General features: G+C 41.1%; 1 protein-coding gene across 3 annotated transcripts in view; it reads right to left on the bottom strand.

The window, feature by feature from the left end:
• pde3b (phosphodiesterase 3B) overlaps positions 1-12,167 on the bottom strand; it is a 197,944-nt gene extending 185,777 nt beyond the window's left edge. For 2 of the 3 annotated variants that reach the window (XM_078220754.1, XM_078220755.1), the window contains exon 1: positions 10,997-12,167. In XM_078220754.1, coding sequence (XP_078076880.1) covers positions 10,997-11,896 — 900 coding nt within the window. In that variant the 5' untranslated portion in view covers positions 11,897-12,167. The remainder of the gene's footprint in view (positions 1-10,996) is intronic. The other variant, XM_078220753.1, reaches the window with a different exon arrangement.
• Between the last annotated feature and the right edge of the window lie 8,141 nt (positions 12,168-20,308).

Genomic DNA, 20,308 nt, shown 5'->3' with positions numbered 1-20,308 from the left:
GTCCAGAACCCCAGCCCTAAGCAGCTTCCAGTCTATACCAGGGAAATTAAAGTCCCCCACTACAACAACCCTATTTTTTCTGCACATATCCAGAATCTCCTAACATATCCTTTCCTCCACTTCCCGTGGGCTGTTGGGTGGTCTGTAGTACACCTCCAGCATAGTGACTGCACCCTTCCTGTTTCTGAGTTCCACCCACAGTGACTCAGTACATGACCCCTTCAAGTTGTCTACCCTCTGCACCGCAGTAATATGCTCCCTAACTAATATCGCTACTCCCCCACCTTTTTTAGCCCCTCCTCTGTCTCGCCTAAAACACTTATACCCCGGAATATTCAGCTGCCAGTTCTGTCCTTCTTTTAACCAAGTCTCCGTCACCGCAACCACATCCAAATTCCACTTAAGCATTAAGGCCCTAGGTTCATCTGTCTTACCCGTTACGCTCCTCGCATTGAAGCAGATGCACTCCAGACCTCCAGGCTCACTCAGAATGCCAAGAAGCAACCATTGTTATTATGTCAACAAACACAGGGGGCATTCCACACAACTATCCATACAATAATAATAAAATGTATTTTTTGGTGGCGTTGATTGAAGGAGGAAACGTTTCCAGGACTCCTAAAGCCTCGGCACTCTTACTTAAATTGTGTTTTAGCACCTTTAATTTCAATCAGTTTGAGGTCTTATCAGAAAAATGGTGTGTGTAACTTACACTCAGTACTGAATTGACCGTTTGTCAAGATTGATCCTACATCAAGGCTTGAACAGAAAAACATCCAAGATGGAAGCGATTGTGCTATCAATTGGACTACAAAGGGGAGAAGGGGAATGAACTGACAAAAATAATTAAAATTTACCAATAGAGTCAGTTTTACCAATTAGTGAAAATAATGCATGTAGAGCAGATATCACCGTAAAAGCAAAATTCAGTTAATGCAACTTATTGTTGTTTGGTAGTGCAGAATTTGAACCTTGGTGAAACTTTTCATCTTGCATTTCAGGACAATCCCAAAAATACTAATGTCAGGGGAAACCACAATTTTATTCTGTCTGAGAAGAGAGTGCTGATTGGTTGCAAAGTGGACTCTGAAGAGGGGGGGGGGGGTTTGTTATGAGGCGATGGTTGATTCCCCCCTCTGGGAACTAACACCAAAACCCACAAAGAGAAATACCTCGCCTCAATCTGTAAAAGTGTGTGTGAAGTCACCTGCTCTTCAGCAACTCCTAGTGGTTTAATACAAAATGAATCCCGGAAACTCTAAAATCAACAATGAATTTATCTGTGAACAACTTTACTAAACTATTAACAAACCAAATAAGACAAGATTCTAATGGTATGCTGTTTCAATAAATACAATTCCTACTCATTAACAAAAAAGAAAAGAATTCAGTTACTCTCAAAATTGCAACCAGACTGTCTCTCTTCTGGAATATTTTGGGCCTTCTCTGTTGATTCTTTTTTCTTCTTTGGTATTTTTGCTATTTAGATGGGGCTGTGAGCTGTGGCAGGTGCTCTCTTGTTTTTGTCCCACTGCCCTCTTCTTTTATACCTGCGGTGACATATCAATATTTCTACAATAGGATTGGTCCTACGTTGTCTAAACCATCAAATTTTAATTGCATAGGTTCTTGGTATCCAAGTGCCTAATTCAAATTTATTGACCGAATTCAAAAGCCTGAAAGTCTGTTGCCTTGGTAACACTGCTGCTTGCTCTTTTGATACCAATGTTTCAGTTGGGGCTCCATGTTTACTTGCCTTTTTTTTCCTTCTAAGCACAGAAGAAGCACCACCTTTTAAATGGGCCATACAATGCTCTCTCCCTAGCAATCTACAATTTCACAAACACCAATCTACAATTACTCTACCCAACTTCGCAACAATGGTGACTGACATTGCCTGAAAATTTAAACCAAGCAGCTGGTCTCTGATTGTTCGTGGCATTGCCATGAGGAGTGAAGTAGCAAATAATTATTTTGTTTAGCTAAAACAGCTGTAGTGTGTGTAAAAGTTCCTTTATTCTGCAAGGAACAGGGTTGCGTTTTAATATGCAGATTCCAGTGCATACAGACACGCTGTTCAGCGAGCCCGCCTGACAATCTTAAATTGGCTGTCAGTGTAATTTTTAAAACACTGAGGATTATTTTGGTAATGATGTCCAATCGCAGAATCACATCAAACTTTAGACTTGTGTTTTAAGTTTTGTAAACACAGGCTGATTGCAATAGGCATAGTGCAGACTATACCCAAACAGCAGAAGGGACATGGTGTTTTATATGATCTGCCAGTCTTTGAAATGTGCAGCCCTCATACCGAGTATCACTGACACTAAAATACATAAACCATGTTATTCATTTGTGATAGGCAGAACATCTTTTTGGCCTGATGGCAGCATCATGCCAGTGGCTAATGCCTTGACCAGAGACAAGCTGTGCAGTAAATTTTCAAACATAGTTAGGTAGCTGTCAGTCACCATTAACTGCTGCTTTCTCCATGGCAACCCCTCTGCCATTTGCCAACCAATAAACACTCTCCTCATATGGTATAACGTTGTTGCTTTCCCCAACATTGATATTCTTGTGATTGTCCTGATGAGTGCAAGATGAAAAACTTTGACAAAAGTCTTTTTTCAGCAATACTCAAGTTAATGCACTTCATCCAATTTCATGTTTCGGAACCAAAGCCTGTGATGCTAAATTGCAAAAGGCAAAGAAAATTAAATCATCAATTATGATCTTACAACTAAGCACAACCACATTATGCATTTCACTGTACAGTTTTTTTTCTAAAAATGCAAGATTTTGATTAGGCGTACTGATTTTATCTTCTGATTTTTTTTGTATTTTCTCAATTCTTTTTTCATTGCACCGTGGTTGGATTTAATCTCTAAAGGTTGATGACTGTGTATTTAAACTCAGTTTCTTGTGTTAAGTTAACAAAACACAATGATTTTGCAGTGAAGTGACCCATGTGCTCGGAGAGAGAAATGCAATTTGTTGATAGAACAAAGCGTTAGCGGACGTTAATGACAGACCAGTTCCAATCTGACCATTCTGATCACAAAGCAATGACAGAGAGAAGTACAAATAGTTTTAGAACCTCAGAAGAACTAGAGATTTAACTACGACTTGAAAATTCAGTAACAGCCAAAGAAGATTGCTTAATACATCTAGAAATGATTTCTGTCACTGCAGAATTTCAGATGAATTAAGCATTCATTTATATCAGAAATAATATTGTCAAGCTTCTTGTATATAGCTATTCCCTATTGATAGCATTTCCATCCCTTCCGTCTGAACGTTAATTCAAGCTAGTAGCTCAGTACTCTAAGGAGAGAATGATATGTCAGAGAACTCTATGTTGTGCCATTCAAGAGGACAGAAAATATCCAGCAGCAGCAACCAAGTGATTACAGGGAGTGCTCTCAGAGCTTTGTCCCACACTCCTACCTCAATCATCACCAAAAATAGACTAACTTGTCACATTCGCCAAATGCGACAACTTAGTTGATGAAATTCAGCAATCAAAGTGGTGACTATATAAACACAAAGTAATGTGACAATTCACAACAAACCAAATGCGACTATCTTCCTCCCTGCAAGTGAGAAACATTTCTTACCTTACTGACCAGTTAATAGCCAGTACATTAAGATCCAGGAATGGACTTTTCAATCTACAATGATGGTCTCTTTGCTGGACTCACACCTTGCAACTTCTGTAAATTTGAGCTCATTGTAAAATTCTGCTGCTCGGATCCAAACTCACACCAAGTCACATTTATCTATCCATATTTGCTGATCTCCTGATCTGGCAGCATCTCAATTTTTAAATTCTCATGTTGTTTTTCAAATCTTTCATGGCCTCGCCCAGCTCTAACCTCATCAGACACTTCTGTTTCTGACCATTTATGCATCTCAAATTGCCTTCATTCCACTGTTAGCAGCACTTTTAGGGCCCGCCTTAAAATCTTCCAGCCCTGGATTTCCCTCACTGAACCACTGTTTCTCATTTTTATTTCATCTGCTTTAAGATGAAATCTACTTTTCTCAAACTTTTTGTCACCTGTCCTAATATCTTGTATATTGCTTCCTGTCAAATTTTGCTGGATTGTCACTGCTGTGAACTGCCTTGGGGTGCTTCATACTATTAAAAATGGTATATAAATGCAAGTTGACATTTTTGCTTTCTTTCAGTTTTATCTTTCATTTGTTGTCCCTGATGCATAACTTTTTCTGTGAAGGATTTACTTCATAGAAACATAGAAAAACTACAGCACAAACAGGCCCTTCGGCCCACAAGTTGTGCCGAACATATCCCTACCTTCTAGACCTACCTATAACCCTCCATCCTATTAAGCTCCATGTACTCATCCAGGAGTCTCTTAAAAGACCCTATTGAGTTCGCCTCCACCACCACTGATCGCAGCCGATTCCACTCACCCACCACCCTGTGTGAGAAAAACTTACCCCTAACATCTCCCCTGTACCTACCCCCCAGCACCTTAAACCTGTGTCCTCTTGTAGCAGACATTTCCACCCTGGGAAAAAGCCTCTGAGAGTCCACCCGATCTATGCCTCTCAACATCTTATACACCTCTATTAGGTCTCCTCTCGCCCTTCGTCTCTCCAAGGAGAAAAGACCAAGCTCCCTCAGCCTATCCTCATAAGGCATGCCACTCAATCCAGGCAACATCCTTGTAAATCTCCTCTGCACCCTTTCAATCTTTTCCACATCCTTCCTATAGTGAGGCGACCAGAACTGAGCACAGTACTCCAAGTGGGGTCTGACGAGGGTCTTATAGCTGCATCATTATCCCCGGACTCCTAAACTCAATCCCTCGACTGATAAAGGCTAGCACACCATGCGCCTTCTTAACCACCTCCTCCATCTGCAGGGCCGATTTTAGAGTCCTATGGACCCGGACCCCAAGGTCCTTCTGATCCTCTACAGTACTAAGAGTCTTTCCCTTTATATTGTACTCCTTCATCCCATTTGACCTACCAAAATGGACCACGACGCATTTATCTGGATTGAAGTCCATCTGCCACTTGTCCTCCCAGTCTTGCATCCTATCTATGTCCCTCTGTAACTTCTGACATCCCTCCAGACTATCCACAACCCCACCAACCTTCGTGTTGTCGGCAAACTTACCAACCCATCCCTCCGTTTCCTCATCCAGGTCATTTATGAAAATGACAAACAGCAAGGGTCCCAGAACAGATCCCTGGGGCACACCACTGGTGACCGACCTCCATTTAGAAAAAGACCCATCTATACCCACTCTCTGCCTCCTTTGGGTAAACACACTAAGAAGTTTAACAACACCAGGTTAAAGTCCAACAGGTTTATTTGGCAGCAAAAGCCACACAAGCTTTCGGAGCTCCAAGCCCCTTCTTCAGGTGAGTGTCCTTTGGGCAAGCCAGTTCTGGATCCACCGGGCAACAGCCCCTTGGATCCCATGCCCTCTCACTTTTTCTAGAAGCCTTGCATGTGGGACCTTATCGAACGCCTTGCTAAAATCCATATAAACCACATCTACCGCCTTCCCTTCGTCAATGTGTTTAGTCACATTTTCGAAGAACTCCACCAGGCTCGTAAGGCTCGTACTTCCTTTCATAATGTCTCCATTTTAACTTTAATCTGGTTGTATGCTTTATGTGCGATGTGAAGAAAAATATTAAATTGCTAACTGATACCAAAGTGGAAATATAATGTGTCCCACTAACATGGCCTTTGAGCTGTTAAATGGCACCTGTAGCTTTTGCATCAAGGTAAATGTAGCCATTTCTTCAAACTTGGGCTGATGCTAAACTCAGTTTTTTTTGTTCAGTTCAACGGTGGAGAAGAGATCTCTTCCTTGTTGCAGATTACTTTTTTTAATGCATCAATAACTGTGTGCACCTCAAATTCTCTTATTTCTGCAGCAAATTCAGGGTCTATAGGCAAAGACTGTTTCCACTAGTTTCCGCTGGTGAATACATAATGAGGAACTATAAACTTGGGATTAGCACAAGAGAAACGAAAGAGAAATGTAGTTATCCTTTTATATCAGAAGGGTTGTTAGAACATACAATTTATTACAATTGGCTCCTAAGATGAGGTTGCAATATTTTTCAAATGAAATTCACTGAATAATCTGAAAATATAAAAAAGGACAAGGAAATGGGATTTCAGTTGAAAAATACTAGCGCATGCACGGAGGCAAACAATCTCCTCCAATGCTATCATTGCTCCCTTGTGACATGACATTCATGGAGCATACCATCTGACAACTTGCATTGACTCTTGGAAATTCCCTACAAGCCATTCGATTCAACACAGAAGAATTGTGTGTGCTCCTTTCCATTGCACACCAACAACTTCCTCACTGTTGTCTTCCAACAAGATATCCTGGGTACAATATTTTACCAATTGATAGATCAAGTATTTCCTGTTACTGGAATTAGCGTTTAGGGACACTTACTAGCACTGTCGGGGATCTCAGCTAAAGAATGCTACACGGCACAGTGGTATCAAAATCCTGCTTAAGCCACCTTGCTGATGTGCTGGCCACTCACCCATATTGCAATAAGGACCAAACAGTTTTCTTGCATTTACTTTTAATACCGTATGCAACAGTCACTGTTCCATAATCTGAGGAGTCTGTTCTTCAGCCTTTTGGTGCAATTCTTCCCACATGGTTTACAAGGGACAAATATAGGGCCAACAGAAAAACTATTTGCTTTGGAGTTACCTGCTTCAATCAAGAACCTTTACAATTGAAGGATGTGTTGGCCTTGGAAGGGTCCAGAGGAGGTTCAGAGAAAGATCTCAGGAATTTAAATGGCGGAGGTGACTCAATGGGCCAAATGGCCTAGTTCTGCCCCCATCGCTTATGGTCTTAAATTTTGTAAACAACAAGTTGGCTTCACAAGAAAAAAAACAAATTTTTTACACCAGAGCAGGTCGCAACCAAAGAACTTGAATACAAGGAACCACACAAGTTTATCAAGAGTCATCGAATCACGAAAACAAATTCCATAGATTTATGTCAACTCAAGATATGAAGGGATATGGGGCAAACATGGAGTTAGTTGTATATCAATCATAACCTCACTGAATAGTGGAAGAGACTCAAGGCCTTCTACTGTTCCAAACCTATTCCTAATCTCCCATTACCAAACATGTCATCACAAAGCAAATTCAAAAAGCCCTCTTCCTCTCTCAAAAATGTATTATTTGCTTATATTTTCTCAAACTTCTTCAGTTCTGTCAGAAGGCAGGTCTGACCCACTGCAGTGCGACCTCCACCGCAGCTAGGTCAAAGACACAGGTCCCAAATCCGCCCCAGGCAGAACAGGGATCGATCCCCCCATGCTGTTGGCACAAATTTGATTCACACTGGCTGCCAGCCAACTGAGCCAAACAATGCCCCGCCAAGAAGTCAAGAGTTGCTTTGGCAGCATCCACTTTTACATGCATAATCTGGTGCTATGAATGCTGATGGTGGAAGCTCCAATTTTCTTTCCATCACTTGGTTGACCAGAAATTTCTACCACTCTTACCACTTGCCATTGGCATGCGTCGTAAGGAATTACAGGTTGATACTCATCCTGCTTGGCCATATTATGAACGCATCTTTCTGGACCATCAAGTCCAGAGCTTCTAGCTGAGGCAGGGATGCGATCCATTACTTCTTTTCTCAGACTACTAGTTTCAATTCACCCCTCTTAATTACAATCTGTTTCTCTACGTTACGTAGAATGATTGTTAGCCACACAAATATATTAAATTCTACCAACAAGATAAAAAAGCACGTCCTCTGTTCTTCTTGCAAATATTTTAAATTATTTAAAACTCAGGTGAGGAGGAACTACTTCTCGCAGAGGGTGATGAATTTGTGGAACTTGCTGCCCCATAGTGCGGTGGAGTCGGAATTGTTTCCAAGAGGGAGATAAGACATATTTCTAATATAAAATGGGTTAAAAGGATATAGGGAACAGGTGGGGAAGTGATTTCAGACCAGGAAGAGATCAGGCATGATTTGATTGAATGGTGGAGCAGATTCGAAGTGCTGAATTTGCCTTCTTCTGCTCCTTGCTCTTATGTTCCTATGTTATCATACTGTATAAAAATTAAGAAAATTTTGATTATCTCTTACACACTCAAAACATATGCTCCATGAGCATATGAGAACATGTTTACAGTTCAACTGATGGTCATTCCAAGTCAGAACAAAGTCACAGCTGGACTAATATTCAGCTCAAATTCAAAAGCATTTATTTAAAATCACTGTACTTGCGATTCTTGCTTGAGTAAATTATTAATTCACTTCCAGCAAATTAAAAATCTAAAATAGGAAACAAATAAAAGGTTGGTATATCTGATCTTTTTACCTATCAGATACCTCAGCTGGAATCAAATAAACCTGACTTCAGCCAGCTCCCAACCAGAACCCATAAATCCAGAGTTTACTGAGCCTACAACTTGCCCTTGAACTCGCAGGAGTCTCTGTAAAATATTTTAACCATTTAATGTAATTACATAACTGTGCAACATTTCGGAAATGTAGCATGTGCTGCTTTACTTGGCTGCTCCTGTCACATACTGCAACTATTGCAATGCAATCACAGGCATAGTGTAAAAGATGTTGGCATTCCAACTTTACAGATAGAGCAATCTTAATGATATTTATTAGCTGATTGGCTTTCAGGGTTATTTGGAGCCAAACAGTCAGAATCTCTTGTCATTAGAACGGGCCTGAGTAGAACCAGTGATTCACATTGGCTGGCCATCAACAGCACTTTCACCAGACTGGTTTCAGGTGCCAGAACCTTTCCACCCGCCAGCTTGAGCAGTCATTTGCCTATATTCATTCTTCCATTCAGGTCTTCTAACAGAGAATTCAAAAAAATAGTTTCAGTTCATAAGACTTCTGAAGTATCAAGTTATTTATTTTAACTACTAAATGAAAATAAAGTGCAAAATAGAAGCCATCTTTGTGCCCACAATAAGGGAACACAGGATATCAGTCAGGCTGCTCTTTGATATCATCGAGCAGCTAATTATAAACTATTAGCAGTAACTTGGGAGCTGTTCGCCAGGACACCAACTTACAATGATCAACAGTTTCTGTTTGCATTGCACCTTTATGTAAAGAAACATTCAAAGGCATTTCATAAACAGGCATTAGGTAAATAGTTGCCAACCAAGAGATACATCAAGAGAGTTGAATGCCAGTTTAACCAATGATGGATCTTCCAGCATTTAAAAGGCTGATGGTATTTTTGGGAGAGGTTCTGTAGAATAGGTTGCACTAAGACAGCTAAACGCTTTATCAACGGTTGTGCAAATGAATATGGAGATGCACACATTGCAAAAGTTGAAAGGGAATTAAGTCAAAAAGAATGAATAATAAATGAAAATCATAAATGCCCAGGAACAAGTCCATAACCACAAAACCTTGTAAACAGAGGTAAACTTAATTTTAACCGCAAGTTATCCAGTCAATATTAATTATAAGTCTATTGTATTGCAAGTTCTCATGAAATAGTTTAAAATAATTAGATTCAAAGTTTAAACTTTAATATAAAAACAAAACGTCAAAATTTGAACTTGAGTCCTTCTCCCGCCAACAATTTGAGATAATCCAGCTCTTACACTAAACATTTTCCAATGCTGAACAGAAGGCAAAATATTGCAAGATTAGTGCCATACTAGACATGGACAAATCAATATTAACCTTTTTTTGTTTCCAAAATTAAGAGATCTCTGGCCCAAACATTTTAATGCAAACCACGTTCCTCCCCCCTCACACACACACAAAGAATTACCACATTCTTATAATTTAACATTAAAAGCAAATAGCTTCTGTTAGTACACATCTTATTTATAAGAATTATATAAAAATTTAAAAAAATTACTCTACATCTTATTATAAATAGAGTAAAGTAATTATCTGCTCTATATTTTGACTCAGAACATTTGTCACTACTGGTAAAAATGTCCTAGTCCATCATTTCAAAAAAACAGCACCATACATTCTTTAGACACATTTGCCAAAATTATCCTATAAAAATTGTGTAATATTATTCATCTGTAGTAAGGGATGGATCAAAAGTGTATGTGGATCTGACTATGCAACTACCTATTGAAAATTCCTCAATGTGCAGAAACAATTTTCAATAACTTTAGAAAGTAAAAGCAGTTAGTCAAAGATTGTAGCAATCCAATTTCACCCTATTGTTTAAAGACAGTTAATGATGAAAACCTTACCAGTGGTGTCAACTAAGGTGCGCAGAGCAGGACTTTCTTTACAATACTGAAATCACCCACTATTATTAGCTTTTACATTTCTACCCGCAATTTCAGAATAGAACCAAAAACTGCTTAGGTTAGTTAATGTGGCTCATTTTAAAGTGTATTGCTTTAAGTGCAACTTGACAATCGAAATACCTTATAATAGTAAACTGACAAAGTGAATTATAGATCTGATTATAGCCATTCTTGTACATAAAGACATTAAATCTTTAACTAGTTTCAGAGGCAAAGACAGTGCTCTTTAAACATGCTGGATATATAAAAATGTCCTGCAACATTCTTCTTCCAAGTTAGACCATGTTTAAAAGCTAATTTTCATTTAGCTCTTTACTGAAATAAACTGCAGTTATTTACACTACTGATTTGAAAATAATAAAATTCCACAACTCAAAAATATTTACTATTCCTTGGAAGGTACAATGTTCTGCAAAAGCTTCAAAATTTTTGCTTGGACAATTAAAATACTATCAGATCATTCCAGAACTTGTACCTTTGTGTCACAAACGATTTTTTTCCAAAATAAAGCATATATCGCCTTCTATCACGACATTTCAAGAGATTCACCGAATATAGCATGGTCTTTAAACATAGTCTGTTTCGAAGATGTTTACAAACACGACACATGTGCTTTCATGTAAACTCTTAATTTGATATTTTATGGGATGTCGAAAATAACATGTTAATTTGAGCAAATCGTACCTGCTCTCTCGATATGCAAGGCAAAGACGTTCTCCTGGGCATCTTGCAGCCACCATAATAGTTGGTCGATACCTCTCCCAAAGAAACACAACTCGATCTCCTGCGTGGTTTGATCACTGGGATCTTCTCCTCTGTGGTTATCCTGCGACGGGCTTCTCTGGGAAATAGGCAATCAAAGTACACAGCAATGGTGGCCCCCACCATCCCGACCCCACAGGCCAAGAGGGGTCTCAGGGCTGCCGGGAGGGCGATCAGACTGGTGATGGAAGCCAACCGAAGAACACCGGCGAAGAGCAAGATCAGGACGCTCTGTTTCACTTTCAAAGTGGACAGCAATGTCAGCAATCCCACGCAACCCAGCACCGCGGCCGGGGCCAGCAACCGGCACAGAAATAGCTGGTCCTCGCCGAGAAAAACCTGCACCACCAAGAAGTCCCCGAGGTAGCAACATGGAGGCAGTGACAGGAGCCAGGCCGTGCTGCTCTCCCGCTTACTCTTCCTCAGATAAAAGGTCAACCAGAAGAAGGCACAGCATATGCTGAAGAGAGGGCTGAGGGACTGGAATGCGATGGCCCAGGCCGCCTGGAGGGTCTGCAACAGGGAGGGGAGGAACTCGACGCCCAGGCACCTCCTGGCCGCGATGGACAGCGCGACGACGGCCAAGGCACTGCAGCCGCCCCCGAGGTAGAAGGCTGCGAGTTTGGGACGCGCCAAGCCGAGCCTCTCCAAGTTACACCACCGGCAGATGGAGAAGCCGCCGTCCTGCTTCAGCGGGGTGACGCAGCTCTTCACATAACCGTTGCGACTGCTCTCCTCCTGGCACTTGGCGTTGCTACTGCCGCCGCCGCTGCTGGTGTTGTTGTTGTGCGGCGCCGAATCCCCCTCCTCCCTCAACGCCATGTTGAAGTTCTCACCCTCTCCGTCCCCCCTCCTCCTCTTTCCGTGCGCTATTCCCGCACTCGGGAATCTTTAACCGCTCCGCCACCTCCCCCCACTCTCAAATCACTCGCTTACTCCATGGCGGACTGAGGAAGAGATCGAGCATCTTGTCCGAAGAAGAGGAGAAACACAGCCCACATACTGCACTCTCTCTCACAGACACACACCACCGCCGCCACTTGCACATAAACACATTGAACCCGACCTGAGCTCGCTGACCCCGCCTCCCTCCAACTCCGCGGAGCCGCTGTTGCTACAGCACCCGCACGAGCCCCTCACCCAACTGCCGCTCAGCTCGCGCGTCAACAGCTAACTGCCTCCCTCCTTCCTTCCTCTCCCCTCCCCCCAACCTGGCCCCGCGCTTCCAACTGCCTTCCCCTCCGCCCCGCGTGCTATCTCCCGCTCAGCAAGCCAGCCAGCGCGTGAACCTGCCCCTCCCCCACTCCCCCACTCCCATCAACGCCTCCTTGCCGCTTGAAACGGCCTCGCGCGTGGATGGAACCCCCCCGGAGGCCGCGCGCCAGTCCCAGTCTGGGAGCAGCCAAAGAGGGACATCAGCAACTTCCTTCTGAAAATGTGAATTGGCGTCCCCTCGCTTCCCCCCAACATAACACGTTTCCCAACTCCATAAAAATCGCTACGTGTTAACATCAAAGTATTTTCATCTTGAGCCTCAGTCTACTTGGGAAGCTATGAATGTTTTTTTTTTAAATCTTATGTCCTTCATTGTTTACTTCAATCGGCTTTTCCAAGTAAGCTGCTCCCTTTTTAAGAGCATGAAAGAACAACTTGACTTCCATTAATGTAGAACCTCATCAAAGGGAATTGATATAAGGTGTGTGTGTGTGTGTGGTTCAGTAGGTCTCATAGAGAGGTCCTGAGTCTTTGGACTGATTAACAGCAAGTTTTTATTAACTGTTCGTAACTGATTTGATTTATTATTGTCACGTGTATTAGTATACAGTGAAAAATATTTCACTATATACATACATATATAAGGTCTAAGCTCAGAGCTCTTTTTGTGCTTGCCTCCATACACGTCTCTGTCCAGTACAAGACTCTGAACACAGGACTCATGTGCTCCTTTACATCATTGTGGGCGATACTGTAACCATCCCACATTAACCCTTTCTGTGCCACACCCTATTTTCCACTAGCTGTCACCATGTTGCAAGATGTCATATGGTTCAGTGGACCTCACAAAGAGCTCTGAGTCTTGCATGGTTTGACAGTAAGGGCGGATGGAATTTTACTGGCACATCTGCCCGAGGTTCGTATGATCCCGCCCAAGGTCTCCGAGCCTCGCCCACCCCAGAATCAGGGTGGGCGTGCCAGTAAAATTCCGGCCTGTGTTTAACTCTTAGTAACTATATATACACATACAATCAAAGGTGTAAGCTCAGAGCTCTTTCCATGCTTGCTCCTATACATGTCTCTGTCCAGTACAAGACCCTAGACTCAGGTCCTGTGTTCCTTTACATCACTGTGTGGGTGGTACTGTACCCAGTCCTTTCTATGCCAGGTCCTTAACCACAGGAGTCACAGGAAATGTAACACTAAATATAGTCAGTGGAAAGCAACCAATTTACCCACAGCTGGGTCTCGCAAACAGCAGTTAGATACAGGACATTGTGTGTTAGCCAGGAAATAGTGCCATGAAACACTTTATATCCAGCTGACAGGGCAGGGGGACTTCAATTTAACATTTCATCCATAAGACAACACCCCAAGCAATGCAGCCTTCCCGCAACACAACACACAAGAGTGACCCTGGATTATATATTCAACTTTTTAAGAGTGTGCAGATATAAAAGTAACAACTTAGAAGAAGCGGTTGATTTTCAACCACACTTTTTAATATCTTATTTGAAATCAGAAAGTTGCAAAGGGAAACCAACTTTCAATCTGTGCACGTACCGTGGCAAACGTGCATTGTGGTTTCGTGGAAAGTACCGATTGTAAATGGTGCTCCTGAAGGTGAAATAAATTATATCAAGAAATCCAGAAGAATGTTTCAATGAATGCATCAGATGTTAACTAATGCTTGGATAATTTTAAACTAGTGCCACTATTTTTATAAAACTGCTTTTAAAAAAGAGTACACTCATCAAGCACATGTAAGACAACAGTAAAATAAGATAGTTTGGAATGTAGTGGAATAGTTTGCAAGAAGCAACTAATTGTTTGCGTAGACAATTCCATCATTAGATCTCTCTGAATCAGTGAAATGCTGTGAAATGTTCTAGCCGTTGGTTACAGAATGGTTGTCATGCTGCCAGTAAATGTTCGATTGTGACTTTGAATTAAATATACTTATTGTAAACTTTCTGCAACCAAATTATTGTCTTGTCAGTTCAAGTAAATCTGTCCAAAAAAGTTCCACAATTGTAGACACTACTTTAACATCTTTGTTTCCATTATAATGAAACATATGAAAGGTTCATTTTACAAAAATAACAGTCCTTTCAAATCCTGGTCAGTTTTAGATTACAACTGGCAAACAGGAGGTACATGTCCTTCAAGCATCCTTAAATACAAGTTATTGAATTATGAAATTTTTTTTGGAAGTTGATTCCAACCTTTTATGAATCTCAATTAAAGATCTATTTTACTATTTGTATTTTTCTACTTTTGAGATGAGGAATCTTCCAAGTAATTTGGGGTGCTTTTTGCACTGTTATGAGGGAATAAAGGAAAACTATAAAAGATAATTGTTCAAAATATGCTTAAGGTAATCACAGAATTGTCATCCATCCACCACACTAGACATTCATAGAATTACACAGTGCAGAAGAGAACCTTTGGCTCATTGAGTCTGCACCGACAAGTGTGAAACACTCAAAGTGTGTTTACTGTTTCCAAAAATGAGCATACGTTTGTTTCACATTTTCAACCTCAACTGAACTTTTATTTTAAGAGCTTCCAAAAAAATGTACTAGTTTGTGAAATGAATCATGTTGAAATGATTTGAAAATAAGGAGGTACATTTTGAAATCTTTATGTTAAAATGTCAGAGAGCTTTGAGTGATGAGGTCAGATGAAGGTGTTGGATGCAGTATTTTCGATAAGTTGTTGACAATTAATAGGTAAATGCTAGAATGACCTTGGAGAAGTTAGCAAAAACAGAAAAATGCTGGAAAATCGCAGCAGGTCTGACAGCATCTGTGGAGGGAGAGTAGAACCAACGTTTCGAGTCTAGATGACCCTTTGTTGGGGCTCTGGGCTCTGTTTCAGATTTCTGTTTCTATTTAGGATCTCCAGCATCAAAAGTATTGTTTTTATTATAATGTGTACCAGTTTGGTTTCATATCTTTTTATAATGTAATTAACATGTTCGGCACTGTACCATTCTTTCCTCCTTCAAATACCACACCTTAACAATAAATCTAAAAAATGGAATGAAAGGAAATCTTTAGTAAGTTTATTTTTAAATCCTTTAAACCTCAATAATGTAGTACATATATCTGAAAGAGTTTGTACTCATTAACATGTTTTAAACTCAGGCGTTTTATCATTGTTAAATTGAAATGCATTTGTTAAATGTACACATCCATAAAAATGTGTATTTATTATTTACAACATTGATTATTGGGGCAATTTTGCCTTCAAGCAATTAATTCCAAAACCAAATGTTATCAAAGTATTTTTAAAAATTCATGAACTTAAAAGAGTGCAGTATGTACTGCACAGTCTGATAATCGTTTGAGAAAAAGTTGGATGGTAAGGCGAATCGTCAATATTTAGGCTGAACACAACTGAACAGATGCTACTGACGTCAAAGAAGGCAACATCTCTGAAATATGAACTTAATACACAGACAAAACTGTTTTGAAATATATATCAAATACATGATGCTTTAGGCCGAATGAGCACTTTCTGTGCTGTAAACGCTTATGAATCTATGGCAGCGTATTTCCATAAAAATATTGTGGGATCGGGTGTGGTGGGTGCTGGAGGAGTGCTGGACTGAAAACATTAATTAGATAGATGAATTGTCCGCTCTGAGTAAGCAACGTTGTCATGTAAGTATAGCACATGCGTTTTGAACTGTCTGGCGCCACCACGAGGGCCACAAAGCTACTTGTTGAGAAACATACAAAAACGAAAGCAAGATTTGTATAACGCCTTTTTATTAACATGTTTTGACCAGCGGATTTTCTCGCCCTATTGATACTTTATGGATTTTTTCTCCAGGTTTAACGTGACTGGGGATTTTTCTTTTTTGGTTTTTAGTTTGCTTGCTTCAAACATACCAGAATAATGTACTTTACGAACTGCCACTCCAAGGGACCAACATGGTATTATCTATTCATTTGTCCTTTCCCCCACACACTTGTTGGATCTGATGGGGCATCTGAATAGTTATGAAGTGCAATGGACAGCTTGCAAAGAGATCATGTGATGTTTCTCCTCATTCCCAAAATAAGGGCATGCGTAATTAGGTTAATAGCTCAAGTTTGCGGACTTTTAAGACAGAAGCGACCAACATTTCATTGCAGCTGTGCCGATCTTTACATATTCTGAGCACGTTTTTATCAAGGACGCCTGTTGTTAATTATTGTTAGTGAATTGGCATGTTTTTAATTTCGAAGCAGCCTTTCCAAATTTCTACCATTGTCCTCGGAAGACTGTCACACAAATGTGTTTCAGGCCACTGCCTTTATTTGCTGAACAGCGGGTTCTTTAACATTACTACGACCTTACTGAGTTCTGATGAAAGGTCACCGACCTGTTGGGGTTTTTTTATCTTCTGTTGCCCATGGATGCTGCCTGGCCGGTTGAATGTTTCCAGCATTTTTCGTTTTTATTGCTAAATATTTAATTCAGAACTTTCATGCACGTTTTCGGATTTCCTTTGCGAGCAATGCATTTCGTGCTTTCACCATTTATTGTCAAAAGTCTCACATTAAAAACGACGGGTGGCCCCAACATTCTAGCGACACTGTGCCTGTTGGTCGTGCTGTCAGTGTAACTTTACTCAGGAAGTCCAGTGAGCCTGAACTGTAAACATGTGCATTTAAAGCCAAAATAGTGAGCTAATTTTAATATCAGCAAGCGTGATCTCCCAACCGCACTTTTTAGTTTGTCTTCTATTTTTGCATTTTCTCAAAAATAACTATGATTTTGTCTTGTGGGATGGTGCAATAACAAAACAAATAACAAAGAAAAGTACAGCATAGGAACAGGCCCTTTGGCCCTCCAAGCCTGCACCGATCATGATGCCTGCCTAAACTAAAAATGTATGCACTTACAGAGTCCGTATCCTTCCATTCCATTCCTATCCTATTCATGTATTCGTCTAGTTGCCCCTTAAATGCTGCTATTGTACCTGCTCCCACCACCTTCCCGGGCAGTGTGTTTCAGTCATTCACCATCATCTGTGTAAAAAACTTGCCTCGCACATCTCCTCTAAACTTTTCCCCACACACCTTAAACCTCTGTCCCCTAGTATTTAACTTTTCTACCCTAAGAAAGAGCATCTGACTATCCACTCTATCCATGCCATTCATAATCTTGTAAACCTCTATCAGGTCACCCCTCAACCTCTGTCGTTCCAGTGAGAACAAACCGAGTTTATCCAACCTCTCCTCATAGCTAATACCCTCCAGACCAGGCAACATCTGGATAAACCTCTTCTGTACCCTCTTCAAAGCATCCACATCTTTCTAGTAATGTGGCGACCAGAATTGCATGCAATATTCTAAATGAGGCCTAACTAAGGTTCTGTATAGCTGCAGCATGACCTGCGAATTTTTATACTCTATAAAAATATACTGTATAAAGGCTATAATTTAGCCTTTCACCTCTAAAATTCTAATTTGAACCTCTCTCAAAAATGATGTGTATTTTGAAATACAGAATTACTTACCTTTTTTGATGATTTTTTTGCCGCCGAATTCCTTATATATTTAATTCAGTTCTCTTTTGAATTGTCCTTTCTCTTTTACTGACGGTACAAAATTATTTACATTGAACGCGTTATCTTGTCAGATGTCTCAGGTTTGTTGACAATTTTTCTTATACTTGTGATTCATTTAATTTGCACAGATACCAACCTCTTAAGTTTGCAATGGCTCCAGGCTTGCACAAAGGTTATTGAATGACTACCGAGTGAATTCTTGTTCGCAGAGGACTGCTCTCTCATAACACATATTCCGGAGGACATTCAGCTACTTGTCGATCGTTTTGCCCTAGCCTCAGAACACTTTGACTTGACAATAGGTTTGAAGAAGAAAGAGATCTTGTATCAACCCACCCCTTTCCACGTACTCCAAGAACCCACAGTCATGATTAGCAACACACCTTTCCATTCAGTACAGAGGTTTTGCTCTCTTTGGAGTATCTTCTGCTATAACACTGCATTGGCTGACAAATTCAAACATTGCCTGATCTGGGTTTATATGTGCGTGATCGGTGACAGGACAGGTTGAGAGAGCATTTAATAAAGCGGACAGCATCTTAAGCTTTATGAATAGGAGCATAGAGTACAAAAGCAAGGAAGTTATATTAACTTTGTATAGAACACTCGTTAGACCTCAGCTGGAGCATTGTGTCGATTCCCTTGCCAAATTAGTTTAAATCCTTTCCACAGCATGCATTTGACCATCCTCCAAGAACATTGATCCTAGATCTGTTGAGATACAACCCATTCACCTTGAACGCATCCTGTTCCAGAATGCCCCAAGGAATCATAGAATCATAGAAACCCTACAGTACAGAAAGAGGCCATTCGGCCCATTGAGTCTGCACCGACCACAATCCCACCCAGGTCCTACCCCCATATCCCTACATATTTTACCCACTAATCCCTCTAATCTACGCATCCCAGGACACTATGGGGCAATTTTAGCATAGCCAATCAACCTACCTGCACATCTTTGGACTGTGGGAGGAAACCGGAGCACCCGGAGGAAACCCACGCAGACACGAGGAGAATGTGCAAACTCCACACAGACAGTGACCCAAGCCGGGAATCGAACCCTGGTCCCTGGAGCTGTGAAGCAGCAGTGCTAACCACTGTGCTACCGTGCCGCCCAAGAATCTGAAATCCTCATTCGATTTCTTCCAGCCACAAGTTAATCCATCTTACCCACTGCTCTGATACTCGCTAGTGTATGGTACTGGCAGTAAACAAAGATTACTTCCTCTGAGGTCCTGCACTAATGTCCTCCTAAGCTCCTGGAACTCTGTTTGCAGAACCTCAGCCCTTTTTTTCCTATTAGTTCCCTTACCATCTTTTCTGGCTGTTCCCTTTCCTACCCTCAAAATGCTTTACACACTCTTGGTCCTGGCCTTTACTTTGACACAAACCTGTCCTGTCACCTATCATGCACAATACAAGATTCAGATTGGCAGTTGCTAAAATGCCAGTCTATCCTACTGAGTATCAAATCGCCTGTGACCACACCAATTTGACACTTTTCTCTGCTCCTGTGCAGTCATTTTCCCCATGATGCTTTGGATGTCCCTTAGACTGCTGTCCCCATGAGGTGCCCTGAGCTCTACCAACACATCCAGAGGATTACTGCACTTCCTGCCCTGTAAGATGTGCAGCCACTTAGGGACTTCCTGAATTGTTTCAGGCTCTGGTTTGGCCAGCTCCTGGGATATGCACTTCAGGAAATTCTCAGCTTCCTATCAGCTTTGCCAAGACTCCAGCCGCTCTGCAAATTCAATGGCTCTGTGCTTTTGTTGGGGCACTGGAGGCACATCTTATCCAGGACATGTGAAGTGTCCCTAAGTTCCCACGCAGCACAGGTGTTTCACGCAATGGGTCTCAGCTGTCCCATAATGTTAATGGAAGTCTTTTTACTAAAGTTATAGATATTTTAGCTGAATATCCCATGACATCGATTTATTATTAACTATTTATGTATCTGAACTTTAATGGGTGGCACAGTGGTTAGCACTGCTGCCTCACAGCGCCAGGGACTGGGATTTGATTCTCATCTTGGGTCACTGTCTGTGTGGGGTCTGCATGTTCTCCTTGTGTCTGCGTGGGTTTCCTCTGGGTGCTCTGGTTTTCTTGCACAGTGCAAAAGACGTGCAGGTTAAGTGCATTGGCCGTGCTAAATTCTCCGTCAGTGTACCCAAAGAGGCGCCAGAGTGTGGCGACTAGGGGATTTTCACAGTAACTTCATTGCAGTGTTGATGTAAGCCTACTTGTGACACTAATAAATAAAAACTTTTTAAAAAACTTTACTTACTGCTAATTATATCTATTGAAGACTGTTATCAACTTAATTTTGATTTTCTCCCTTAGTTGTAAATTATTCTAGTTTATATATTTGCTCATTTATTCTTGCCTTTTCGATTAAGGTACTTGAAGTTGCCCCACTTCCCTGCACTGAATTCCCATTGCCACTCTTGTTC

This window comes from Mustelus asterias, chromosome 9 (assembly GCF_964213995.1).
Source record: "Mustelus asterias chromosome 9, sMusAst1.hap1.1, whole genome shotgun sequence".
Classification (NCBI taxonomy): Eukaryota; Metazoa; Chordata; class Chondrichthyes; order Carcharhiniformes; family Triakidae; genus Mustelus; species Mustelus asterias.
Note: the sequence above shows the minus strand (reverse complement) of the source record. Positions and strands in the feature narration are given on the sequence as shown.